Source organism: Girardinichthys multiradiatus, chromosome 6 (assembly GCF_021462225.1).
Source record: "Girardinichthys multiradiatus isolate DD_20200921_A chromosome 6, DD_fGirMul_XY1, whole genome shotgun sequence".
In the NCBI taxonomy this organism is placed as follows: domain Eukaryota; kingdom Metazoa; phylum Chordata; class Actinopteri; order Cyprinodontiformes; family Goodeidae; genus Girardinichthys; species Girardinichthys multiradiatus.
The window spans coordinates 18,650,078-18,673,092 of NC_061799.1; the positions used below are offsets into that span (position 1 = coordinate 18,650,078).

A 23,015-nucleotide genomic window follows, 5' to 3' on the forward strand; every position below is an offset into this window, starting at 1 on the left:
TCGGTAGCGCAGGGTTAATGTCGGGTTAATGACACCCTCATGAGCTCTTATTCCAGGTCACCAGCACTCTCCCCCTCCTGTCAAAACCAGTGCTAAGGAAGACACAAAGAGCTACAGAAAACAGAAAGAATAGAGACATGAGAGGGTGCTGACAGAAGTTTATGGCTTCAAATACCTCCCTTTCTTTTCATCAAGGCAGAGAGGACTGGAAAGGACAGAGACAAAGACAGAGTGTTCCCCTCCTGGCATTCCCATTGAGTCCTGTAATCAACCTAGAGATCCTCAATAGTTTAAATGCTTCCCTAAGTCTTTCTCCATTTAATTTTACCTTCATTTCCAACAATGGATACTTACCTACATTGGTGGTTCCAAACAAAGGAATGTGTGCAACAGCTGAACTATGGCAATACTGCATTTTCTCTCGCAGTGGATTGTACAACCTGACACAACAGGATGAATCCCCTGTTATCAGCTGTAAACCTATTTATGAATTTACAGGTTCCGGTTGTCTGTTTATGTGCTGTCTTGTTTTAACGGTTATCAATTTGGAGTCATGTATGATGCCTTAAAATGGTGCTTGGCAGTTGTACGAAGATGCAACATGCAAGTGGGAGTTATCAGAGACATGAAGGCCAAAGAGTTAGAGGTCGAAGAGGAAGTGCAGAGAGAGCGAATGGAGGAGAATGTGAAATGTGAAAAGGATGGGCAGCTGAGTGTGTGAAAGAACAAATCTGTGGAGGTTCGCACAGATGGGGCAGGATGGTTGGTCTGAGTAGATTACAGGGGAGATTTCCTCCCTCTCATTTACTGATTCGAGCATCATAAAGCACGCTGACACATCTGAACACACACATCATTCCCGCATTCCTATCCACTACCACTGGGATGTCTTCAAGCGCCTTGGAAATGTGGAAGGGTTGTAAAACAAAGGATTGAACTGGGGAAGCCGGTGAGACCCAGAAAGGAGGATGAATAGGAACTGATGATGAAAAAGGAGGTGTTGAAAAGAAATGCAGCAGTAACATGCAAAGGTTTTCCTTGTGAAATTGCACATGCAAATAAAAATCGCTTGAACCCACCCCACTTTGTGATGTCTTCTGCTTCAGCAGTAGATGTCAAGCAGTATAATTATGCACTCATTTATTGCATTGTGGCTCTGTCAATGCATGAATTCCACAGTATACAGAGAGAAGATTCCCTCCCTCCACTACCCCTCCTCGTCTCGCTGTCACCCTCTCTCTTTCTCCATTTCTCCTCTTTCATGTATTTAAATGTCAGTTATGTTTGTGTGGGCTGCTGGGACTGTGCAGTTTTGATGTATTCACTTCCAGTGTTTCTTTTCTCCTCGTGAGTGGGAGCCGATCAGTAAAAAGGTGTTTCTTTTTTCGCTCATCAAAAGTCAAGATAATAGAAATCAAAGGATCCCTCCCACTCGCACTGTATCTTTTTCTTTCCTAGGATCTTCCTCTATGGCTGTACTTTAACCCTAAACCTGCACAGGCTGATTAACATATTGACCAGGATCTCAAAAACAATGACTACATCAACAGTTAACTTGTATTTGAACGAATGTCATTGATGACATTCTGCAAGTAGCCTGCATATTGGCTTTCTAATAAAAAGCACACCAATAAAAGAACCCTAACTTTAAAAGCTTTCCTTGTCATTGCACATTATAATTTTTATGGCCAGGCTTTATATTTCTTCACTTTCTCAGTTTTGGCTTAGACTCTTTTAATTAAGACTCTTTCCATAGCTGCCACTGCCATCTCAAAGCCTCCTATGTCCCATGAAAGAAATTGCTATTTTCGGACATTTTCTGAAAAATGGCTTTGAATTGACCAAATGCCTGGATAAAAACCTGTTTTGTGGGTTGATCTTTATTAGGGTGGACACCAACAGAGTCAAGAAACCAATGTAAAAAAAAAAACCAGTAACATTGTGGGTGTGGATCAAGGTTGTCAGTGCCAGAGAGAAAGATGCTCTCCACGTTAAGGACAGAATTGGAAAATAATCTACACCAGATACCTCCAGTTTGGATCTGGACCCAAATTAGGTTTAATTTAGAACAAAATCAAATGGTACTGGATATTTATGAAAAACACATGTTGTGCCACACTTTGTATGGAAGTAGTACAGTAGTAATATAAAAGTAGCACAACAGCAGTATGATAGTAGTGTAGCAGTAGTATTGTAGACTTCTTGAAGTTGAAGAAGAAACGGTGGACCCTTTATTCCTAAATTCCTATTTCAAAAGTTCATTATTTTACTTTCATTGCTAAAACTACTTCATTTGAGAGTGAAACTAGAACACTATTAAAGTTTTAGGTTTAGATATTCTTGACCATTGTTCTAGAAAAATGTATGTGATCGGACCTCGCCGAAATTTAGAGGAGAACCGCTGCTCTGTACTCTCTGTCGTCCAATTACTGGAGCTTGTTCAGTGAAAGACCAAAAACAGAAGAAATATGTTAGGGGGCAGATGCTTTTTACAGCACCATACATGTCCAGTTAAATGGAACTGTTTTAGTTCTAGGACGTCACCCTCTTTATGCCAGTTCCTAGAAATATTCATTCAAGGGGGACCAGTTACAAGATGCAGTTGCTGCGGCGCATCACTGGTGTTCATAAAAAGTAATATTGTAATCCAAACTTTTCTGCCATAAAATGGTACTTCTATAAGTAATGGAAAACTCTTGCAGTCTATATCAGCTTTATCTTGAACAAATTTAAACTTTGTGTCTCCTTCCATTCTTCTGCAGCGTGCTCTGCTGGTTTCTACAAGTCCAAGTCTTCAGATCCTGGCTGCTCCAAGTGCCCTCCACACAGCCGCTCCCTCCGGGATGGGGCTAACGTATGCGACTGCCACACAGGATTCTTCCGTGCAGATACTGACCCTCCTTCTATGGCCTGTACCCGTAAGAATGCAGACACACAAGCAGTTAATACGGTAGCAAAAACACTGAAGATGAGGGCATGCAATTCTCGCAAATGAAAAGAAAAGAGCAAGCTCGTTGTTTCCCTGAACTCTCTATCTCCTCCAAACAGAAGGGGATACAAACATGTGTGAATGCTACCCCTGTGTCATGATCCTATTACTTATGACTAAGGCACCATCTACATTCTATCTGGTAGTGATAACTGAAGACATTGACAACAGAATAAATGTACCTCCTCTTTATCTGACTCTGTGCTAGTGATTTGAAGATGCTGATCTGTTTGTCTTCAACTTAATTATGCCTATATACAGCACATGGTTTCCTCAGCCTGGGAAAACTGAACGCAAGCTTGTATGCAAGTTTCTCTCTCTCTTCCTCTCTCTCTCTCTCTCGCTCTCACACACACACACACACACGCACACACAACCTTAGATACCAAAAAAGAAAACAACCAAACCACCAAAAGCATCCAAGAGCCATTTGATTTTCATCGTAATGCCAGATGTCTCCATGTTAAGGCTAAGACTGTCCTTTGAAGTACCTCTCTACTTTCTTATTGTTCCTCCTTCTTTATGTGATGTAGCTATATATATGGTTGGTTCTGTTTTTACATTTTTACCAGAGCCTCCCTCAGCACCACAACAGCTCATCTCTGTGGTGAATGAAACATCAGTGGTCTTAGAGTGGGCCCCCCCTCGGCGGCTGGGAGGAAGAAGTGACATCAGTTATAGTCTGGAGTGTCTCATCTGTCAACCCGGCAGCCATAGTCAGCTTCCCAGGAATCGCACAGATTCCCAGCCTGAGGTCCAGCGCAGCAGCATGGGGATGCAGTCAGACCAGGGCATTGTAGGGCCTGAGGTCCAGCTTGGCAGAGGGGTTTTTCAGAGCAGACCACTGGAATACCCCTGGCCCGGCACAGACTCTGCCTCTGGCACTCAGCATTGTCTCCCCTGCGGCTCAGACGTGCTCTTCTCTCCGGACCAGACTGGTCTTCAGACCACCAGGGTGGTGGTGAGCAAGCTCCGGGCCCACACACACTACACCTTCATCGTCTATGCCCACAACGGGGTTTCCCAGGTCAGCGGTGCAGAGGCATCACAGAGTGCATCGGTCAGCCTCACCACCAACCAAGCAGGTGAGGAGAAGAAGTGCTGCATGTGATAAATGCGTCAGATTGTCGACTCCAGTAACAGCATGAAATCTGCTTATAAAGATGTGCTCCATAAGTGGGTCAGCTGAGCACAGACTGCTGTTCGGTGCTCGTGTGCCCGGGGGGAGGCAAGATCCCATGAGTAATGGTCAAAGCTGTGGAAGCATGAATCGAACAAGATTTGTACCCCCATTAAAAAGCAGAATGCCTCTGCGTTTTTTTTTTTTTTAATTAGGAGTGGTAAATCTGTTCAAGATACACTAAAAACAAAACAAAAACAGTATGCTCTAATTATATTTTAAAGCTTAAGTTTGTTTTTTACTATGTCTTCTTCAAAAGAACTGACTTTAGGCTCATCCCTGAATTTCAACTGTTCCCACTGGTATTTAATTGCATCCACCAAAAACAACATTTGAAATATTCTTCCATGAAATGGGAAAAAACAGTACATCAACAGTCATTACTGATTAATTTAACCTACCAGACATGATTTGTTCATGTAAGAGCTGCAATACGCTATGAAACTATAGTTTTCTAGGTTGCAATGGACATTAATATACAGTGGTGATCTAAAACATCTGAACATCTAAAACATTTGAAAGCCTCTAACTAGACTGCAGCTGGTGAATATGACAATATTCAATATGATATGAAGGATATGAATGGTTAAATATTTTTGCAGATTTCCCAAACTAAGAAAACACATCATCTTTGCAGTGCTGTTTTAGCCACTGCTGATCTGTGCTCTGTCTGTATGAAAACAAATTATAATCTGAATAATTTGGTGAAAACTGAAATCAATTAGTTAAAAGTAAGGTGGAAAAATAATGCGTTTCTCATGTAATTAATTACCTTGTCCATTAAATTATACCTGAATTTATCTTGTTAAAACTTCTCTTAAAATAAATATTTATTTATTGTAGGTTATTTTATAAAAAAAACAAACACAAATAACATTACCAATATGGTATACTATCAATCTAAGGACAAAATGCTAAATTGAAAGTAAATTACAAAATACATTAAAAAACACAAATACAAAAAACACCTAATCTTATTACAAAACTATTAAAAAGACAAATAAATTCTAAATGAACAAAATAAGGCAAGTTATTTCAACCAAACAAATCTGCTCACATTTTGTGCACTAAGCTACTGATAGATTCTACACACATATCAAAACGCTGCCAGGTTTTGTGTTTTTTTCTGTATTTGCTGTAATAACTCTGACTTTAAATTCCACTTGGTTGTGTAGACATGTTGTGTCGATGAGTGGTGCAGACTTCACTGACCAGTTGTATTTTTGATCCGTATCTGTATCTTCAAATCCAAAGTGTTCTCATTAAAATGAACTGGCTGGGCCGTTGTATGACGTCTTTACGCTGACTGGGTGGCAGCGTGAATCAGTTGGTGATATAAAATAAAAACATAGATGCAGGATGTGTTAAAATAATTTTTAAAGTGGTTGCCATTTTTGACAGTCTGTTGTTTTATTTTTATTTTTATTTTAATTAATGGGTTAAATGTTTAAGAAACAACAAGTAATTTGTTGTTATATATATATATTAACGATATACTATATAACGATAGTGTGTTTCTCTTGTCTGACGGATATCAACAAAGTAGTATTTAGATCGAACATCTTTTGGGAGGGGAGCAGCACCTGTCCCATGGCTTGATGCCCAAGCAGTTCGTGGCAGCAGTTGAAGTTAGTAGGACTCCATTGTCAGCAATGTCTTTCCACAAGCTGCGGACCATTGCAATGGGCAATGTAGTTTTTGCAGGTTAGTTTTAGATGTCAAGGGCTGCATGGTGGCGCAGTTGGTAGCACTGTTGCCAAGAAGGTCCTGGGTTCGAACCCTCAGCCTGTGGTCTTTCTGCATGGAGTTTGCATGTTCTCTCCAGGTACTCCAGCTTCCTTCCACAGTTCAACAACATGACTGTTAGGTTGATATGTCTCTTTAAATTGCCCTTAGGTATGTGTATGCATAGTTGTTTGTCCTGTGTGTCTTTGTCACCCTCCAATGGTCTGGTGCCCTGTCCAGGGTGTTCCCCACCTCTCACTTGTAGCTGCTGGCCCCTCAAACCTGTATGAAAGAAGCTGCTATAGAAAATGGACAATAGATGGATGTATGGTTTTAGATGTCAGTTTTAACTCATTATTCACCACAGTTTAAAGATTAATTGTCCATCGTCTGTCTGGAAAGACATTAAGTGCCAGCATTGATAGTATGTCCAGCTGGATTTAGAGACGTTGCTATGAAAACAGTTAAAAACAAAAACACGACAGTCTCTTACTTGATGAAGTAAATACTGCCTACTGTGTAGTTTCTGCTGTAAATAATCCATCAAGTTGTCGGGGGACAAACAATAGAAGAAGAGAGCATAGCTGAAGTTGTTTCCTGCAAGCCAGCTCTGAGATGTGCATGGCTAAAGAGTCTCCATGTCTGAGAAGACCACGTTCTATTGCCTCTTCACCCAGTCTGTTTCGACCACTTTGCTGCCTCCTCTACAATTGGCCATGTGTAAAAAATGAAATATATCCCTAAAACGATCAATAATATGTACTTTATTTTTACCACACCTGTATAAAAGTCCAGCTAATGCAAAGATGTCTTGCTAAGGGAACATGTTGCATCGCATTTTCACTACAATTCAACTGTTTTGACAATGCGTGCGTGACAGCAGAGAGGATAAACGCCTTCTGCATTGACATGAACGGCACATTGAATTTGCACTTTTTACCTCCTCTGTCTCCACTGGAAACTGTTGTACATACTATCACCATTACAGCTTTCATAGTTATTACTTTGTCCTCCTACACTAAACAATTATTAATTACAGGGTTGCTCTCGAGATGATGTCAAAGTATTCAGGAAATCACTGACTTCGACACAAATAGAAAAAGTAGACAAGAAAAAACAGCAAATCATGACTCTAAGGAAATAATTTAACAACAGCATTGGTGCAAGCAGAGCTGAAGCTTTTATTATCCTCAGCATGTAACCGAAGACGTCCTAGAAAAATCACCCACATTTTATGAAGTGTTTCATTTTACTTGTGAAGGAGTCAGCTGGTGTGTGGCGTCTCTCACACATGCTCTCTATTAGTTTTTAGTACAAGCCTTTTTTTTATTCTCTTTGTTTTTGCATGCTGTTACATCTGAAGCGTCATTGCTACAAGTCTTTATGGTCGCATTTAGATACCAGCACACCTGCTTAGTTTCAGGTGCCTTGGGGAAATAAGTTGCTGCATCTGCACAGCATGAGAGCTTGCCTGGGATGTGTCAAGTACAACCTGCCCTGCCATATGGTCCGATATCATGTGAACAGCCACAAAAAAAGGACAAATGCAGACAAAATGACAGAGAAATGAAAAGACATAGGAGTAGAATGAGGCAGGTCTCGATGGAATAGGAAGGAATGAGATGCACTGGCTCAAAGAGACTGATAAAAAAGCTCAGTGAAAACACTTATAGCTGTATCCGGAACGAAACTATCATTTTGCCATTTCAGTAGTTGTGCTCTGCCACTGTTTAATCTCTACTCATCTTTCGCTACCTCTCAGCTCCCTCTCCAGTTTCATCCATCCAACTCACTGATGTAACACGGCACAGTTTGTCATTGGCATGGCAACAGCCTGATCGACCAAACGGGGTCATCCTGGAGTACGAGGTCAAGTTCTACGAAAAGGTGAGCTGCCCCATAGGTTAATGCAGCCCAGGCAGCTGTGTGAATGTCAATATGTTGGGACGCTGTTTGTGTTTCACTCTTGGTGCAGATGGACTTGCTGTCAAACATTTGAAAGAGACTTGTCTTTTTGTCTCGACTAATCAGGATCAGAGGGAGAGGTCGTACCGCATAATGAGGACCTTTCTACGGAGCGTGGATGTGGCGGGCCTCAATCCGCTCACTGTGTACGTGTTTCATGTGCGCGCTCGCACGGCCGCGGGATACGGCGAGTACAGTGCTCCGTTTGAATTTTCCACTAATTCAGGTATTAACCCAGTAATATCCAGCAGTTTAGGACAAAAATATTATTTTTTTTATCTTTTAGTTGATAGCATGTTTGTCTCTTCTTGTTAGATCCCTTTCCATTGATTGGAGAAGGTGTGAACTCAACCTTCCTACTGCTGTCTGTCAGCGGGGTGGGAGTCTTATTGCTCATATCTGCAGCTGTTTTCATCATTAGTCGCAGGTAAACAAACATACAAGGTCAAACGTTAATCAAAGTAAATGTTTGTGTTCTTTTTGTGTTATTTGGAGGAGTTATGAGTAGTCAGTGTCTTACTAACAGTTTACACCAGTATCAGATTGATTCAGGGGGAAATTCTAATGGGCTAACATCTACTGTGACAAGTGCTAATCATGGAGCAAATTACGATTATCTAAAATAACTTCCGACACCTGCGCAGATCATTGTTAGCAGGGTTCCTAAACCAGGTTTAGAAAAAATAATAGAATTTCATTTACATAATATTAAGATCTGAATAACTATGGAGTACTGAAAAAAAAAATTTCCTGATTGTATTCCCTATCCTATTGTCTAACAGTCATCCCAAGTTACTTTCCTACTTGTGTTTTTCTTTCCTTTGTTTCATAATTTTGTTCTTGTCGCTCCTTCATTCCTTGTTTTCCTCTTCTCTTTCATTTAGTCATTTCTTGCCTTCTTTTTTTGTGCTTTTTTAATTTCTTGTGCCCTGCAGTACCTATGTCTTTACTTCATTATTTGCTTCCCTCTGTCCTTCATTGCTTCCTTCCACCATTGCTTCATTGTCTTTCTTTTCCTCCTTTCCTTGTCTCATTCCTTCCACACTCTGTTGCCTTCTGTGCAGCTTACTGTCCTTAACTGTCTCATTCCCATTCTTGTCTATGTATATGTGTGTATATATATATATATATATATATATATATATACATACACAATATAACTCCAAGTAAATCAAACTTCTGTGAAATCAAAATGTCCACTTAGGAAGCAACACTGATTGACGATCAATTTCACAGCTGTTGTGCAAATGGAATAGACAACAGGGAGAAATCTTTGGCGATTAGCAAGAAACACTCAATAAAGGAGTGGTTCTGCAGCTGGAGACCACAGACCACTTCTCAGTACCTATGCTTTCTGGCTGAAGTTTTGGTCACTTTTGAATGTTGGTGGTGCTTTCACACTCTTGGTACCATGAGACGGACTCTACAACCCACACAAGTGGCTAAAGCAATGCATCTCATCCAGGATGGCACATCAATGCGAGCGGTGGCAAGAAGGTTTGCTGTGTCTGTCAGCGTAGTGTCCAGAGTCTGGAGGCGCTACCAGGAGACAGGCCAGTACACCAGGAGACGTGGAGAAGGCTTTAGGAGGGCAACAACCCAGCAGCAGGACCGCTGACTCCACCTTTCTGCAAGGAGGAACAGGAGGAGCACTGCCAGAGCCCTGCAAAATTATCTCCAGCAGGCCACAAATGTGCATGTGTCTGCACAAACGGTTAGAAACCGACTCAATGAGGATGGTATGAGGGCCCAACGTCCACAAATGGGGGTTGTGCTCACAGCCCAACACCATGCAGGACGCTTGGCATTTGCCAGAGAACACCAGGATTGGCAAATTCGCCACTGGCGCCCTGTGCTCTTCACAGATGAAAGCAGGTTCACACTGAGCACATGTGACAGACGTGACAGAGTCTGGAGACACCGTGGAGAGCGATCTGCTGCCTGCAACATCCTTCAGCATGACCGGTTTGGCAGTGGGTCAGTAATGGTGTGGGGTGGTATTTCTTTGGAGGGCCACATGGCCCTCCATGTGCTCGCCAGAGGTAGCCTGACTGCCATTAGGTACCGAGATGAGATCCTCAGACCCCTTGTGAGACCATATGCTGGTGCGGTTCGCCCTGGGTTCCTCCTAATGCTAGTAGTGTGTTTGTGTGTTACTTAGTGCGTTCCTGTAGTGTGTTTTTTCACTTTAAGTTTGTGTGTGACTCCAAATCCAGGCCTCCATTGGTTAATAAATTTGATTTCCATTGATGATTTTTGTGTAATTTTGTTGTCAGCACATTCAACTTAGTACAGAACAAAGTATTCAAAGAGAATATTTTATTCATTCAGATCTAGGTTGTGTTATTTGAGTGTTCCCTTTATTTTTTTGAGCAGTATATACACAGTACAGACCAAAAGTTTGGAAACACCTTCTCATTTAAAGAGTTTTCTTTATTTTCATGACTATAAATATTGTAGCTTCACACTGAAGGCATCAAAACTATGAATTAACACGTGGAATTATATACTGAACAAAAAAGTGTGAAACAACTGAAAATATGTCTTATATTCTAGGTTCTTCAAAGTAGCCACTCTTTGCTTTGATTACTGCTCCGCACACTCTTGGTATTCTGTTGATGAGCTTCAAGAGGTAGTCACCTGAAATGGTTTTCCAACAGTCTTGAAGGAGTTCCCAGAGATGCTTAGCACTTGTTGGCCCTTTTGCCTTCACTCTGTGGTCCAACTCACCCCAAACCATCTCGATTGGGTTCAGGTCCGGTGACTGTGGAGGCCAGGTCATCTGGCGCAGCACCCCATCACTCTCCTTCTTGGTCAAATAGCCCTTACACAGCCTGGAGATGTGTTTGGGGTCATTGTCCTGTTGAAAAATAAATGATGGTCCAACTAAACGCAAACCAGATGGAATAGCATGCCGCTGCAAGATGCTGTGGTAGCCATGCTGGTTCAGTATGCCTTCAATTTTGAATAAATCCCCAACTGTGTCACCAGCAAAGCACCCCCACACCATCACACCTCCTCCTCCATGCTTCACGGTAGGAACCAGGCATGTAGAGTCCATCCGTTCACCTCTTCTGCGCCGCACAAAGACACGGTGGTTGGAACCAAAGATCTCAAACTTGGACTCATCAGACCAAAGCACAGATTTCCACTGGTCTAATGTCCATTCCTTGTGTTATTTAGCCCAAACAAGTCTCTTCTGCTTGTTGCCTGTCCTCAGCAGTGGTTTCCTAGCAGCTATTTTACCATGAAGGCCTGATTCACACAGTCACCTCTTAACAGTTGTTCTAGAGATGTGTCTGCTGCTAGAACTCTGTGTGGCATTGACCTGTTCTCTAATCCGAGCTGCTGTTAACCTGCGATTTCTGAGGCTGGTGACTCGGATGAACTTATCGTCCGCAGCAGAGGTGACTCTTGGTCTTCCTTTCCTGGGGCGGTCCTCATGTGAGCCAGTTTCTTTGTAGCGCTTGATGGTTTTTGCGACTGCACTTGGGGATACTTTCGAAGTTTTCCCAATTGTTCGGACTGACTGACCTTCATTTCTTAAAGTAATGATGGCCACTCATTTTTCTTTACTTAGGTGCTTTTTTCTTGCCATAATACAAATTCTAACAGTCTATTCAGTAGGACTATCAGCTGTGTACTGTATCCACCTCCTGCACAACACAACTGATGGTCCCAACCATTAATAAGGCTTGAAATCCCACTTATTAAACCTGACAGGGCACACTTGTGAAGTGAAAACCATTTCAGGTGACTACTTCTTGAAGCTCATCAACAGAATGCCAAGAGTGTGCGTAGCAGTAATCAAAGCAAAAGGTGGCTACTTTGAAGAACCTAGAATATAAGACATATTTTCAGTTGTTTCACACTTTTTTGTTCAGTATATAATTCCACATGTGTTAATTCATAGTTTTGTTACCTTCAGTTTGAAGCTACAATATTCATAGTCATGAAGTATATATATATACTGTACATATATATAAACAAAAATGTTTTTACACTTTAGCAATCAATGAATTTAACCTGTACGGGGCTGTACGGTGGCGCAGTTGGTAGCACTGTTGCCTTGCAGCAAGAAGGTCCTGGGTTCAATTCCCAGCCTGGGGTCTTTCTGCATGGAGTTTGCATGTTCTCCCTGTGCATGCGTGGGTTCTCACCAGGTACTCCAGCTTCCTCCCACAGTCCAAAGACATGCCTGTTAGGTTAATTGGTCACTCTAAATTTCCCTTAGGTGTATGAATGAGTGTGTGCATGGTTGTTTGTGTGTTGCCCTGTGATGGACTGGCGACCTGTCCAGGGTGTACCCTGCCTCTCGCCCATTGACTGCTGGAGATAGGCACCAGCTCACTATGACCCACTATGGAATAAGCAGTAGAGACTGACTGACTGAATTTAACCTTCCTTTGGGATTAGACTGCTGGAACAACTAATTGCAGCAGATTACTGAGAATACCCCCAGCATCAATGCACACAATTACATGCTGTAAAACAGACAATAATACACTGAGCAAGTAAACAAGTTTCTGATGCAAAGGCAATGAGGTGTAACAGTAGAATTTGTTCGCACTGGTTAGAGATTTTTTTATTTCAGGTTGTTATGGATAGTTTGAATTCCCTGCTTTACAAAGGACTGTAACAGAAAAATAAAGTTAGTAACAGTTTCTGTAATCTTCTCTGACATCAGCATGATTTTTAGATGCGGCCTTATAACCAATTGGCTACAACACACAGAAACAGTCTTTTAGTTTTTCTACGGTGAGATTAAATAATGTGTGTTACCTGCAGCTTTTTAAGGGGATTTGAGTTGATACAGTGAGAATCTCTGTTCCAGGTTTGCCAATAATGTCTTCAGCTGCACAGCTTGTGTGTTAGCTGTGGTGCACACTCACAAGCCTGCACCAGTGCCCACAACCCAGGTTTTCCACACACACTCACACCTGTTCATAGGAAAAGGTGGTTTTGACAGTTTCTTTGTTTAATAGAAAACATCTTTTATCTGCCGCTACCTGAGGCATTGCTCCTCCTCCCTCGTTCCTGAAATGCTTTCATCTGGTGCTTGCACGCAGCTCGTGGCTCCTTCCTTATATTGTTGTGGCCTTCTGTTTGCTGTAAATCCTTAAAAAAAAAACAACAACAAAGGAAAAGCCCTGATAAATGGAACAAAGTTAAAAACAAATCTAATACATGCATACTTTTGTCAATTAACGTCATTTTGGAATTGAACAGAGTTTTAGTCTTAGCTGCTGGTCTTCTTTATGTGACTATGTGTTGTTTCTGTCTCTTTAGGAGGACCAAGTACAGTAAAGCCAAGCAGGATGCTGAAGAAGTGAAACATCTGAACCCAGGTACTGAACACACAGAGAAACAGATACAGTGGTTCGTAAAAGTATGCCTACCCCTCAAGTGCCACTTCAAGTGGTGTAAATACCTTTGCAAAGCGCTGCAGATGCTGTTTTCCTTATTTTCTCAGTTTCTGCTTCACACATCTTGTGCACACTTTCCTAAAGACTCTTACGTAACATATGCAGTTATACAACAAATTTTTCTCACCCTCCTCTGCATTGATCCATCTCCTCCCTCGTCTCCTGTCCACACCCGCCTCTCCTCCACTCCAGGAATCAAAATATACGTGGACCCGTTTACCTACGAGGACCCGGATCTGGCCATCCACGAGTTTGCCAAAGAGATAGATGTTAGTAATATCCATATCGAGAAGGTTATTGGCATAGGTAAGGCTTACACAAAAACCCACACACACATGCTTGCTTGGCACTGATGCTGTTGTGTGCTGTGCACGTGTAGGAGAGTTTGGGGAGGTATGCAGCGGTCGGCTGCGTGTGCAGGGGAAGAGGGAGATCTACGTGGCCATCAAGAGCCTGAAGGCGGGATACTCTGACAAACAGAGGAGAGACTTCCTGTCTGAGGCATCCATCATGGGACAGTTTGAGCACCCCAACATCATCAGACTGGAAGGTGTCGTCACGAGGTGTAAGTTGTGCTATTGTTCTGGTTTTGTATGACACTGTGAAGTTTTGTTTGTCTAATATTTTGAACTTTTTCCTCTGTTCAGGCAAGCCACTGATGATAATCACAGAATATATGGAAAATGGATCCCTGGATGCCTTTCTGAGAGTATGTTGACCTGTTTTCCTCTATAAAATGAATACAAACCTAGTTTTTAAGGGTTAATAAACTATTGTCATCTTCTGTGAGTTAACCAAACTTATATTAATGATTCAGAAACACGACGGCCAATTCACAGTGATTCAGCTGGTTGGTATGCTGCGCGGCATTGCCTCAGGTATGAAGTACCTGTCAGACATGAGCTACGTTCACAGAGACCTAGCAGCTCGAAACATCCTGGTCAACAGCAACTTGGTGTGTAAAGTGTCTGACTTCGGCCTGAGCCGGGTTCTGGAGGACGACCCCGAAGCCGCTTACACTACAAGGGTAAGACGTAAGGCAAAGCTGTTTAGAATATAGGCAAAAAAATACAGTGCCTTGCTAAAGTATTCAAATCCCTTTAACTTTTTCATGTTTTCTACATTACAACAACAAACTGTAGTTTTCCTCCATGTATTTTAGTGTGCTTTTAATGTGAGAGACCAACACAAAGTGGTATATAATTGTGAAGTGGACAGGAATCATTATATGGATTTCAAAAATGTTTACAAATCTGAACCTGTGTTTTCTGTTTCGACTACAGAGGGTTAACCCATCTACAAAAGGCTATTTTTTTGTCCATTCTTTCTTTCAAAATAGATCTATGATTGAATGGAGAGCTTATATGAACATCAATTTTCAAGTCTTGCAACAGATTCTCAGTTGGATTTAGGTCTCTACTTAGACCATTCCAATACATAAATATGCTTTGTTCTAAACCATTCCATTGCAGCTCTGGATGTATATTTAGTATGCTGGTGAACCTCCGTCTCAACTCTTTTGCAATCTATAACAAGTTTTCCTATAAGACTCAATGTCCTGTTTTTAGCTTTATCCATAAAACCATCAACTCTGTCCGGGATCTCTGAAGATGTTAAAGAAAAGCATTTCTACAGCATGATGATGCCACCACCTCCGTGTTTCATAATTAAGATGGTGTCCTCAGGGTGTGTAAAGGCTTTGTATTGTTCTTTATGATGCTGTTTTTTTATACCCATGCTCTCTAAAAAACTCTGAGGTCTTTATAGAACAGCTGCTTTTATACAGAAACAGGTTTAGGTTTTGGTTTTCATTTGTGTTTGTGTTTTGATCATGTCTTTTTTTTTCTTTATTATTATTTAAGGTCTTGCTGCATTCTATTAATTTCTCTGTGTAAAGTTAGTTTTTGCCTTATTAATCAATTTCTTTGTATTTAGTTTCTTAGTTTATTCCTGTGTATGTAGTTTATTCCCCTTAGGTTAGTATTTGTCCTTCTCACTGGTGAAGTGCTTCTTTGTGTGTTAGTTCAACTTCTTTGTGTCAAATAGTCTCTTTTCCTCAGTCTCCCTGCTTATCTTCTGCCTCAGCTGGCCCACATATCTCCTGATTGACACACCTGTATCCAACGTCATTCTCCCCACCTCCCTCAGTATATAAGCTCGTTGATTCTACTTGGATTCTTCCATTCGTCTCCCATGTTCCTTGTTACCTTCCATGGGCCTGACTGTTTCCTCACATATCTTGCTTGTTATTCTTCCCATGCTCCATGTCATGTTATCCTTGTGCTTCATTCCACGTTCCTGTCTGCTCTTGGGTCCTACCCCAAACCTTAACTTGACACAGGTGGAATTCACTGCAGCAACTGGCTGCACTAGATTTGTTTTTAAAGTGAGTTAACACTATTTTTTATTTAAAAAATATGAAAACAATACATCCTTTCCCTTCATCTTTGCAATTATGCAATACTGTGTGTTGGCCTATCACATAAAATTGCAAAATATTACATAACAAATTGAGAGTTGTGGTAAAATATGACAAAATGTAAAAATGTTCAAAGGATAGGAATACTTTTGCAAGACACGGTATCTTTATTTTCATTATAAACCTAGTTGCAAGTCAACTATTAATTATTGAGCAAATATTTACAGACTCTGCTGTCACATTTTCACTTACAAGATCACACATACTTGCATGTGGCAAAAGATGTCTAATTAACAATTACATTTTTCCAAATGCATGGACATCTGTGCAACAATAGATTTTATATTAATGGAATAGATCTATTTATTCTGTGGTGGATTAAAACAAAAAAGTGAGTCATAATAATTAAATTATAAAACACAGGAATTCCATCACTCAGTGAATCATTTATACGACTGTTTTAGGAGGCAACTGGGTCCTATCTGTCCCCTGGAGGGAAGATCCCCATCAGATGGACAGCTCCAGAGGCTATCAGCTACAGGAAGTTCACCACGGCCAGTGACGTGTGGGGTTATGGGATAGTCATGTGGGAGGTTGTTTCATATGGAGAGAGACCTTACTGGGACATGAACAACCAGGATGTGAGTAACCTAAGAGACAAGACAATGAACTGGTTTTACTTAAAGCATTGACTTTTGTTTACAGTGTCTCAGCTTCACCTTTGCTCTGACATAAACGTTTATATGATGTGGTCAGATAGCACTGTATGATTCGACCTCATGCAAATACAATTAACCTACGTGTCATGTTCAATAAATATACAAATATGATGCTAGTTTGGGGAAAAAAAACAACTTATTACTTTCTGCTTTTTAGCAACTGTTAATTGCTCCTTCGTTGGGCACTTGAGGATTAATGTTGAAATGAACTATTTTCTAAACATGATTTAAGTCTTGTGACTTTCTGTGGTATTCCAATTAAATTTTGACCTATCCTCGCTCATCAAAAGGCATTTAGCCTGAGCCAATTTAAGTAGGGAATTAAATTAAACAGATGCTGCTTCTTTAGCATATTGGAGGGACAAATAACTATCACCCAATCCACTGCATTATGGTCGCTGTCTTTGAACACTGCACTTACAAAAAATTACTTTGAAATGGTCTCCAAACAGGGCTAAGGCTACTTGACTTCCGTCTACTAGTAAGAAAAATGTATACTCTAGTGCAAACTATTACACATAAAGGTTCCCTTCATTAAATCTGCTGCAGTAGGGAACAATGAATCAAACAAACTCTTCAGTGGCTTCCCAGTGGGTGATTTCAGACAGTTTGCTCATGTTCTCAGATCAGAGACTGATGAGGCATGACAAGTTGATATAATGAGCAACTCTGCCGCAGTCTCACTTAGGACAAACAGTGTAAAGGAATTATGGAACATTCCCAAAAGACAACATTGTAAATATAATGTCTTTAAATCATGAAAGATTTTTTTTTTACCAACTGAAAACACTTGACTGTATAGTAAAGCTACTAAGATTGTTCCTCAGATCTAAGAAGCAGTTTAAGATTGAAAAAGTACTGAACTATATTACATATAAATTTAAATTTAGTTGCTGCTTGGCTCAACTAAATAAAACTTAGCAATAAAAAACTTTATGGCTTTAAAATAATTATTTATTGGAGTACCTGGTTTTTTTATTTGATTTAATTTTATGTAATTTATTTTGATGTAATGCAGTATAATTCAATTTACCGTAATTAGTTTGTTTATGTTACAAATTTTTCATTTTGTCTTATTTAGTATTTTATTATATTTTCTATTCTCTAAAATGTGTGTTAAGTCCTTCTTTCATTTCATTTTAATTTATGTTGAATATTTGTTTTATAGTAATTGCTGTTTTTTTTTTTTTGCCTGTATGATATTATTTTATATTTGTTTGTTTCTTCATTTTCTGCATTTTATTTTATGTATTCTATTCTATGTGGTATTTTTTATTTTACACTGTTCTTAACCAGCAACAAGAAACACAGCTTTTGTGTGTGAAGAAGCACAAAGTAGGTTATGGACTACATGATCTTATTGTCTAATTGTCTTATTGTCTCTAGCACACGTACAGGGGTTGGACAATGAAACTGAAACACCTGGTTTTAGACCACAATAATTTATTAGTATGGTGTAGGGCCTCCATTTGCAGCCAATACAACATCAATTCATCTTGGGAATGACATATACAAGTCCTGCACAGTGGTCAGAGGGATTTTAAGCCATTCTCCTTGCAGGATAGTGGCCAGGTCACTGCGTGATACTAGTGGAGGAAAACGTTTCCTGACTCGCTCCTCCAAAACACCCCAAAGTGGCTCAATAATATTTAGATCTGGTGACTGTGCAGGCCATGGGAGATGTTCAACTTCACTTTCATGTTCATCAAACCAATCTTTCACCAGTCTTGCTGTGTGTATTGGTGCATTGTCATCCTGATACAAGGCACCGCCTTCAGGATACAATGTTTGAACCATTGGAGGCACATGGTCCTCAAGAATGGTTCGGTAGTCCTTGGCAGTGACGCGCCCATCTAGCACAAGTATTGGGCCAAGGGAATGCCATGATATGGCAGCCCAAACCAACACTGATCCACCCCTATGCTTCACTCTGGGCATGCAACAGTCTGGGTGGTACGCTTCTCCGGGGCTTCTCCACACCGTAACTCTCCTGGATGTGGGTAAAACAGTAAAGGTGGACTCATCAGAGAACAATACATGTTTCATATTGTCCACAGCCCAAGATTTGCGCTCCTTGCACCATTGAAACTGACGTTTGGCATTGGCGTGAGTGACCAAAAGTCTGGCTATAGCAGCCCGGCCGTGTATATTGACCCTGTGGAGCTCCCGACAGACAGTTCTGGTGGAAACAGGAGAGTTGAGGTGCACATTTAATTCTGCTGTGATTTGGGCAGCCATGGTTTTATGTTCTTTGGATACAATCCGGGTTAGCACCTGAACATCCCTTTCAGACAGCTTCCTCTTGCGTCCACACAGTTAATCCTGTTGGATGTGGTTCGTCCTTCTTGGTGGTATGCTGACATTACCCTGGATACCGTGGCTCTTGATACATCACAAAGACTTGCTGTCTTGGTCACAGATGCGCCAGCAAGACGTGCACCAACAATTTGTCCTCTTTTGAACTCTGGTATGTCACCCATAATGTTGTGTGCATTTCAATATTTTGAGCAAAACTGTGCTCTTACCCTGCTAATTGAACCTTCACACTCTGCTCTTACTGGTGCAATGTGCAATCAATGAAGACTGGCTACCAGGCTGGTCCAATTTAGCCATGAAACCTCCCACACTAAAATGACAGGTGTTTCAATTTCATTGTCCAACCCCTGTATATGCTTTAATACAAATTAAGTGATCTAACGATGTGTCGCCTTTAATTCACTTTTATCTGCAACACTTTTTATGAAATTTCTGGAAAGCTTTTAGGTGGCAGCCAAAGGTCAAAGCAATGGTGACTTGTGCAATTAGTTTATCATTTAAAGCAAAGCTGAACATACTGAACATGTTAAACATCTACATGTTTCCATTGCCATTTGGCAGATCTTTGCATAACATTTAGCTCAAAGCACAGCTACACCAAACTGCTACCTAACAGAACTGTTGGTATGTTTAGTGACTGTTTTCAAAGTAGGCTACTTGTGTTTGGCTCAATCATTTTAAAGATGGCTTAAGTTTTAAAATTATTGAATAGAAATAAGATAACAAACTTCATCCCTCATCCCTGTTCTTTTATAAAGGTGATTAAAGCAATAGAAGAGGGATACCGACTGCCTGCCCCAATGGACTGCCCTGTGGTGCTCCACCAACTCATGTTGGACTGTTGGGAGAGAGAGAGAGCAGACAGACCCTCCTTCAGCCAGATTCTCAACATGTTGGATAAACTTATACGCAACCCCGGCACCCTGCGCCGCACAGGAGGGGACAGGTACATAGTGCACATCAAGATACACAGATGTAAATATGCATGCACTTAGGTAGATACTTGCATAACTATGCATAAACCCCACATGCAATGTATCACTATTACTAATAATGCTTTGTTTCTTCCCAAAATATGAATATCCCTCTCCTTCTACAGACCTCCTGGCATGATCCTGGAGTCCAGTGTGGGATCAGAAGTGTGTGTCTCTGTTGTACCAGAGGTGTGTGTGCCACAGTGGTCGCTGTATGATTGGCTGCAGTCCATTGGGTTAGAAAGATACGGAGACGTCCTTGCAGCTGCAGGATACTCCAGCCATGACAGCCTTCTGGCTGTCACACACAAGTGAGTGCAGCCTATTGTAAACTTGCTTAATCTGCATTACACAAAGATGTAGTCCTGATGTGAGAGCTGCTACCTAACCAAAACAACCTGATACATCTTATAGGTACAGTGCCTTGCCTTATGCAACTTGAAATATAACTACATTTTGTCACGTTACAACCACAACTTCATTGTATTTTATTAGGATCAACAAAATTTAGGATATAATTGCAAAGTGAAAGCAAATTAATATATAGATTACAAGTGTGCCATGCATTTGCACGCATCCCTATAAAATCAATACCTTGTCAAACCACAAGTCTTTTGGGCTATGTCTTAAGGAAGTGTTTTTCAACACTGCCCGGCCCTGCATGTTTTAGAAATTTGTCTGCTTAAGTAAACCTGATTCCGATTGTCTGATTAATTGATGGAATCATCCATCTATTAACATCAGGTGTGCTGAAGCAGGGAAATATCTAAACACGTAGGGCGGTGTGTCTTGAGGACCAGGGTGGAGAAACCCTGGCTTGAGGGTGAGGTTTGGACTTGACTAGGCTGTTCTAAGAAATTAATATGACTTGATGTAACCCATTCCATTGTAGCTCTGGCTGTATATTTAGTGTCATTGTGCTGCTGAAGGGTAAATCTCTGCCCCAGTACAAAAATCATTTAGTTCTGTCTATCTTTCAAAGAAATTTGACCAGATTCCCAGACCCTGCTGAAGAAAAGCATCAACTGTCATGATCTAAAGGTGTTTGGGTTTTGATATTCTTTTGTGTTTTTATATTTTATTGTTTCCTTGTCATGTTCATTAGGTCTTGCCGTTTTCATTGCATTTCTCTGAGTTCATTTCTGCTATTAAGGTGTTGTCATGCTTTTCTCATCCTTGTTTCCTGCCTTTTGGTGCCATCAGATTTATTTCTCACAGATCTCTGTTTGACTTTCCCCATGTTTTGTCAATTATTCGTATCTCTGTTCAGCTCCATTCATAGTAATTAGTCTCCCACCCTCAGCCACAATCACCATGCAATCAAGTAGATCAGGTAGACACCCAACTAATTTTTCTCATAGCCTCCACCTGTTCCTTCACCCATATAAGCTCCCTGTAGGTCATTGGATTCTTCTGTTTGATTGCCTATCTCCATCACTGGTATTTTGCCTGTTATTTCCCTGTGTCACTGCCTGTTTCTGCATCAGTGCTCCATGTCCTGTTATCCTCATGACATGCTGTTAAATATTTGCCTTGTGTTTTCATTAAATCTTTCAATTCATCATGCCACTCCGAAGATCCTGTCTGCGCTTGGGTCCTTTACCGAACCACAATTTAACATTCTCACAGCACGATGTTGCCACCACCACGTGTCATGGTCAGGATGGTGTGTCCATGGGGATGAGCAGCATTCATTTTCCATTACACATAGTGTTTTGCATTTTGGACAGAGTTCAGTTTTGATCTAATTTGACCGGAGCACCTTCTATTACATGTTTGCTGTGTCCCCTGCATGCTTTGTGGCAAATTTCAAACAGGACTTTTTGCAAATATGCCTGTTTGTTTTCCCACAGGGAGATGGACAGACTTGGAATAATCACACCGTCACATCAGGACATACTAATCGCAAGTGTGCAGCAGGAAATGTTGTCCCAAATGCAACACTTGCAACACTCTATGGTCCCGGTCTGAGCTGGTGATCAGTTACAAACCTGTATTGAGAAGAATTTCATTTACCTCATTTGTGCACTTTAGAGGAACTGTTCACCAGTGGAAGTACAAGACGTGAAGGCAAGTAAGAAGAAACCTACAATGAGGAGCACCTGAGTGAACTTCCATCCTGTGGAGCTTTCTACAAACCCTGATCTGGATGTGGCCACAGATAGCACTAAACTTCGGAGAGCTTAGACTGATGCCTCATCCTGTTTTTTGAGCTCCGATTTCTCCTCTTTTTTCTTGTAATTTTGGTGAAGGCTGACATGTGCATAAGCAAAATGGCTTCCGAGTTATTTTCTTTTGCGCTTCACTTGAATTAAATTAATTTTTCTTATTTGTTCTGATGAATGCATGTGTGTGTGTGTGTGTGTGTGTGTGTGTGTGTGTGTGTGTGTGTGTGTGTGTGTTTGTGTCTGTGCAATGTGTAGCATGAAACCATTCAACATGAATCAGCTGTCTTTATGTAATCTTAATATGCAAAGTTTAAGAGATAGCGAAAGGACTCAGACAGAATGTATCACTTCGAGCTCTTACTGATTTCATACCAGTGGATTGTTCTAACAAACAGCCTGACTTGATTGTTATTTTTTTATCATTTTAAGATTTCGGATTCTACGAACTATTGCTTTTGTTGACCTTTAGCTTAGAATGTTCTTCATCTGTGTCTATATATGTTTCTTTGATGCTGAGGATTAGCTACTTAAACAATTTTGTTTATTTATGGTCCTTTTTTATCAAGTTTGTACATTGTAAAATAGAAACGCTGAGGAGATATTGTAATGAGTGCCATATTGCATTGCAATAAATGCCAAACTCAATGGTGTATGTCATTTTCATTGTCTGAACAACAATGCAGTGCAAAAAGCCTTATTCATAAATTAATCTTTAATTACACAAGCCTATTCTCACACTAAAACGTTTAGAATAATTCAACTTCTAGTAAAAGTACGTTTAGTTAGGGAGCAAAAAATACCATTTTGAGAATTTTTTTTTTTTCCAAAAGCAGTAGTGGAACTTTTTACATCCCCCTTTTGTCAATAGATTTTCTCATTGGTCTTCATCTATAATATTTCACAAGGTTGGAGCACATAGAGCGAGGGATCTTTAACCATTCTCCCTGGCACAATCTCTTCTGATTATTCTCTTATTCTGTCTTTTTTTCAGCTTAGCCCACCAATTTTCTGTAAGATTTAGCCATGTGGACTGACATGGTAATGGAACATGGTTGATTTTCTGTGTGAACTTTTTATGTAATGATTTGGCCATATATTTGTACAATTTTCCTGTTGAAAGGACCAATGTCGACT

General features: G+C 40.6%; 1 protein-coding gene across 1 annotated transcript in view; it reads left to right on the plus strand.

Moving 5' to 3' along the window:
• The window catches only part of LOC124870331 (ephrin type-A receptor 4-A-like), a 41,104-nt gene extending 18,578 nt beyond the window's left edge, over nucleotides 1-22,526 (plus strand). Inside the window, exons 6-19 of the mRNA XM_047368951.1 lie at nucleotides 2,763-2,918; nucleotides 3,562-4,074; nucleotides 7,657-7,781; nucleotides 7,926-8,085; nucleotides 8,175-8,286; nucleotides 13,149-13,207; nucleotides 13,478-13,591; nucleotides 13,665-13,850; nucleotides 13,933-13,994; nucleotides 14,103-14,312; nucleotides 16,169-16,345; nucleotides 19,498-19,685; nucleotides 19,839-20,024; nucleotides 21,567-22,526. Coding sequence (XP_047224907.1) covers nucleotides 2,763-2,918; nucleotides 3,562-4,074; nucleotides 7,657-7,781; nucleotides 7,926-8,085; nucleotides 8,175-8,286; nucleotides 13,149-13,207; nucleotides 13,478-13,591; nucleotides 13,665-13,850; nucleotides 13,933-13,994; nucleotides 14,103-14,312; nucleotides 16,169-16,345; nucleotides 19,498-19,685; nucleotides 19,839-20,024; nucleotides 21,567-21,684 — 2,366 coding nt within the window. The 3' untranslated portion in view covers nucleotides 21,685-22,526. The remainder of the gene's footprint in view (nucleotides 1-2,762; nucleotides 2,919-3,561; nucleotides 4,075-7,656; nucleotides 7,782-7,925; nucleotides 8,086-8,174; nucleotides 8,287-13,148; nucleotides 13,208-13,477; nucleotides 13,592-13,664; nucleotides 13,851-13,932; nucleotides 13,995-14,102; nucleotides 14,313-16,168; nucleotides 16,346-19,497; nucleotides 19,686-19,838; nucleotides 20,025-21,566) is intronic.
• The last annotated feature ends 489 nt before the right edge of the window (nucleotides 22,527-23,015 follow it).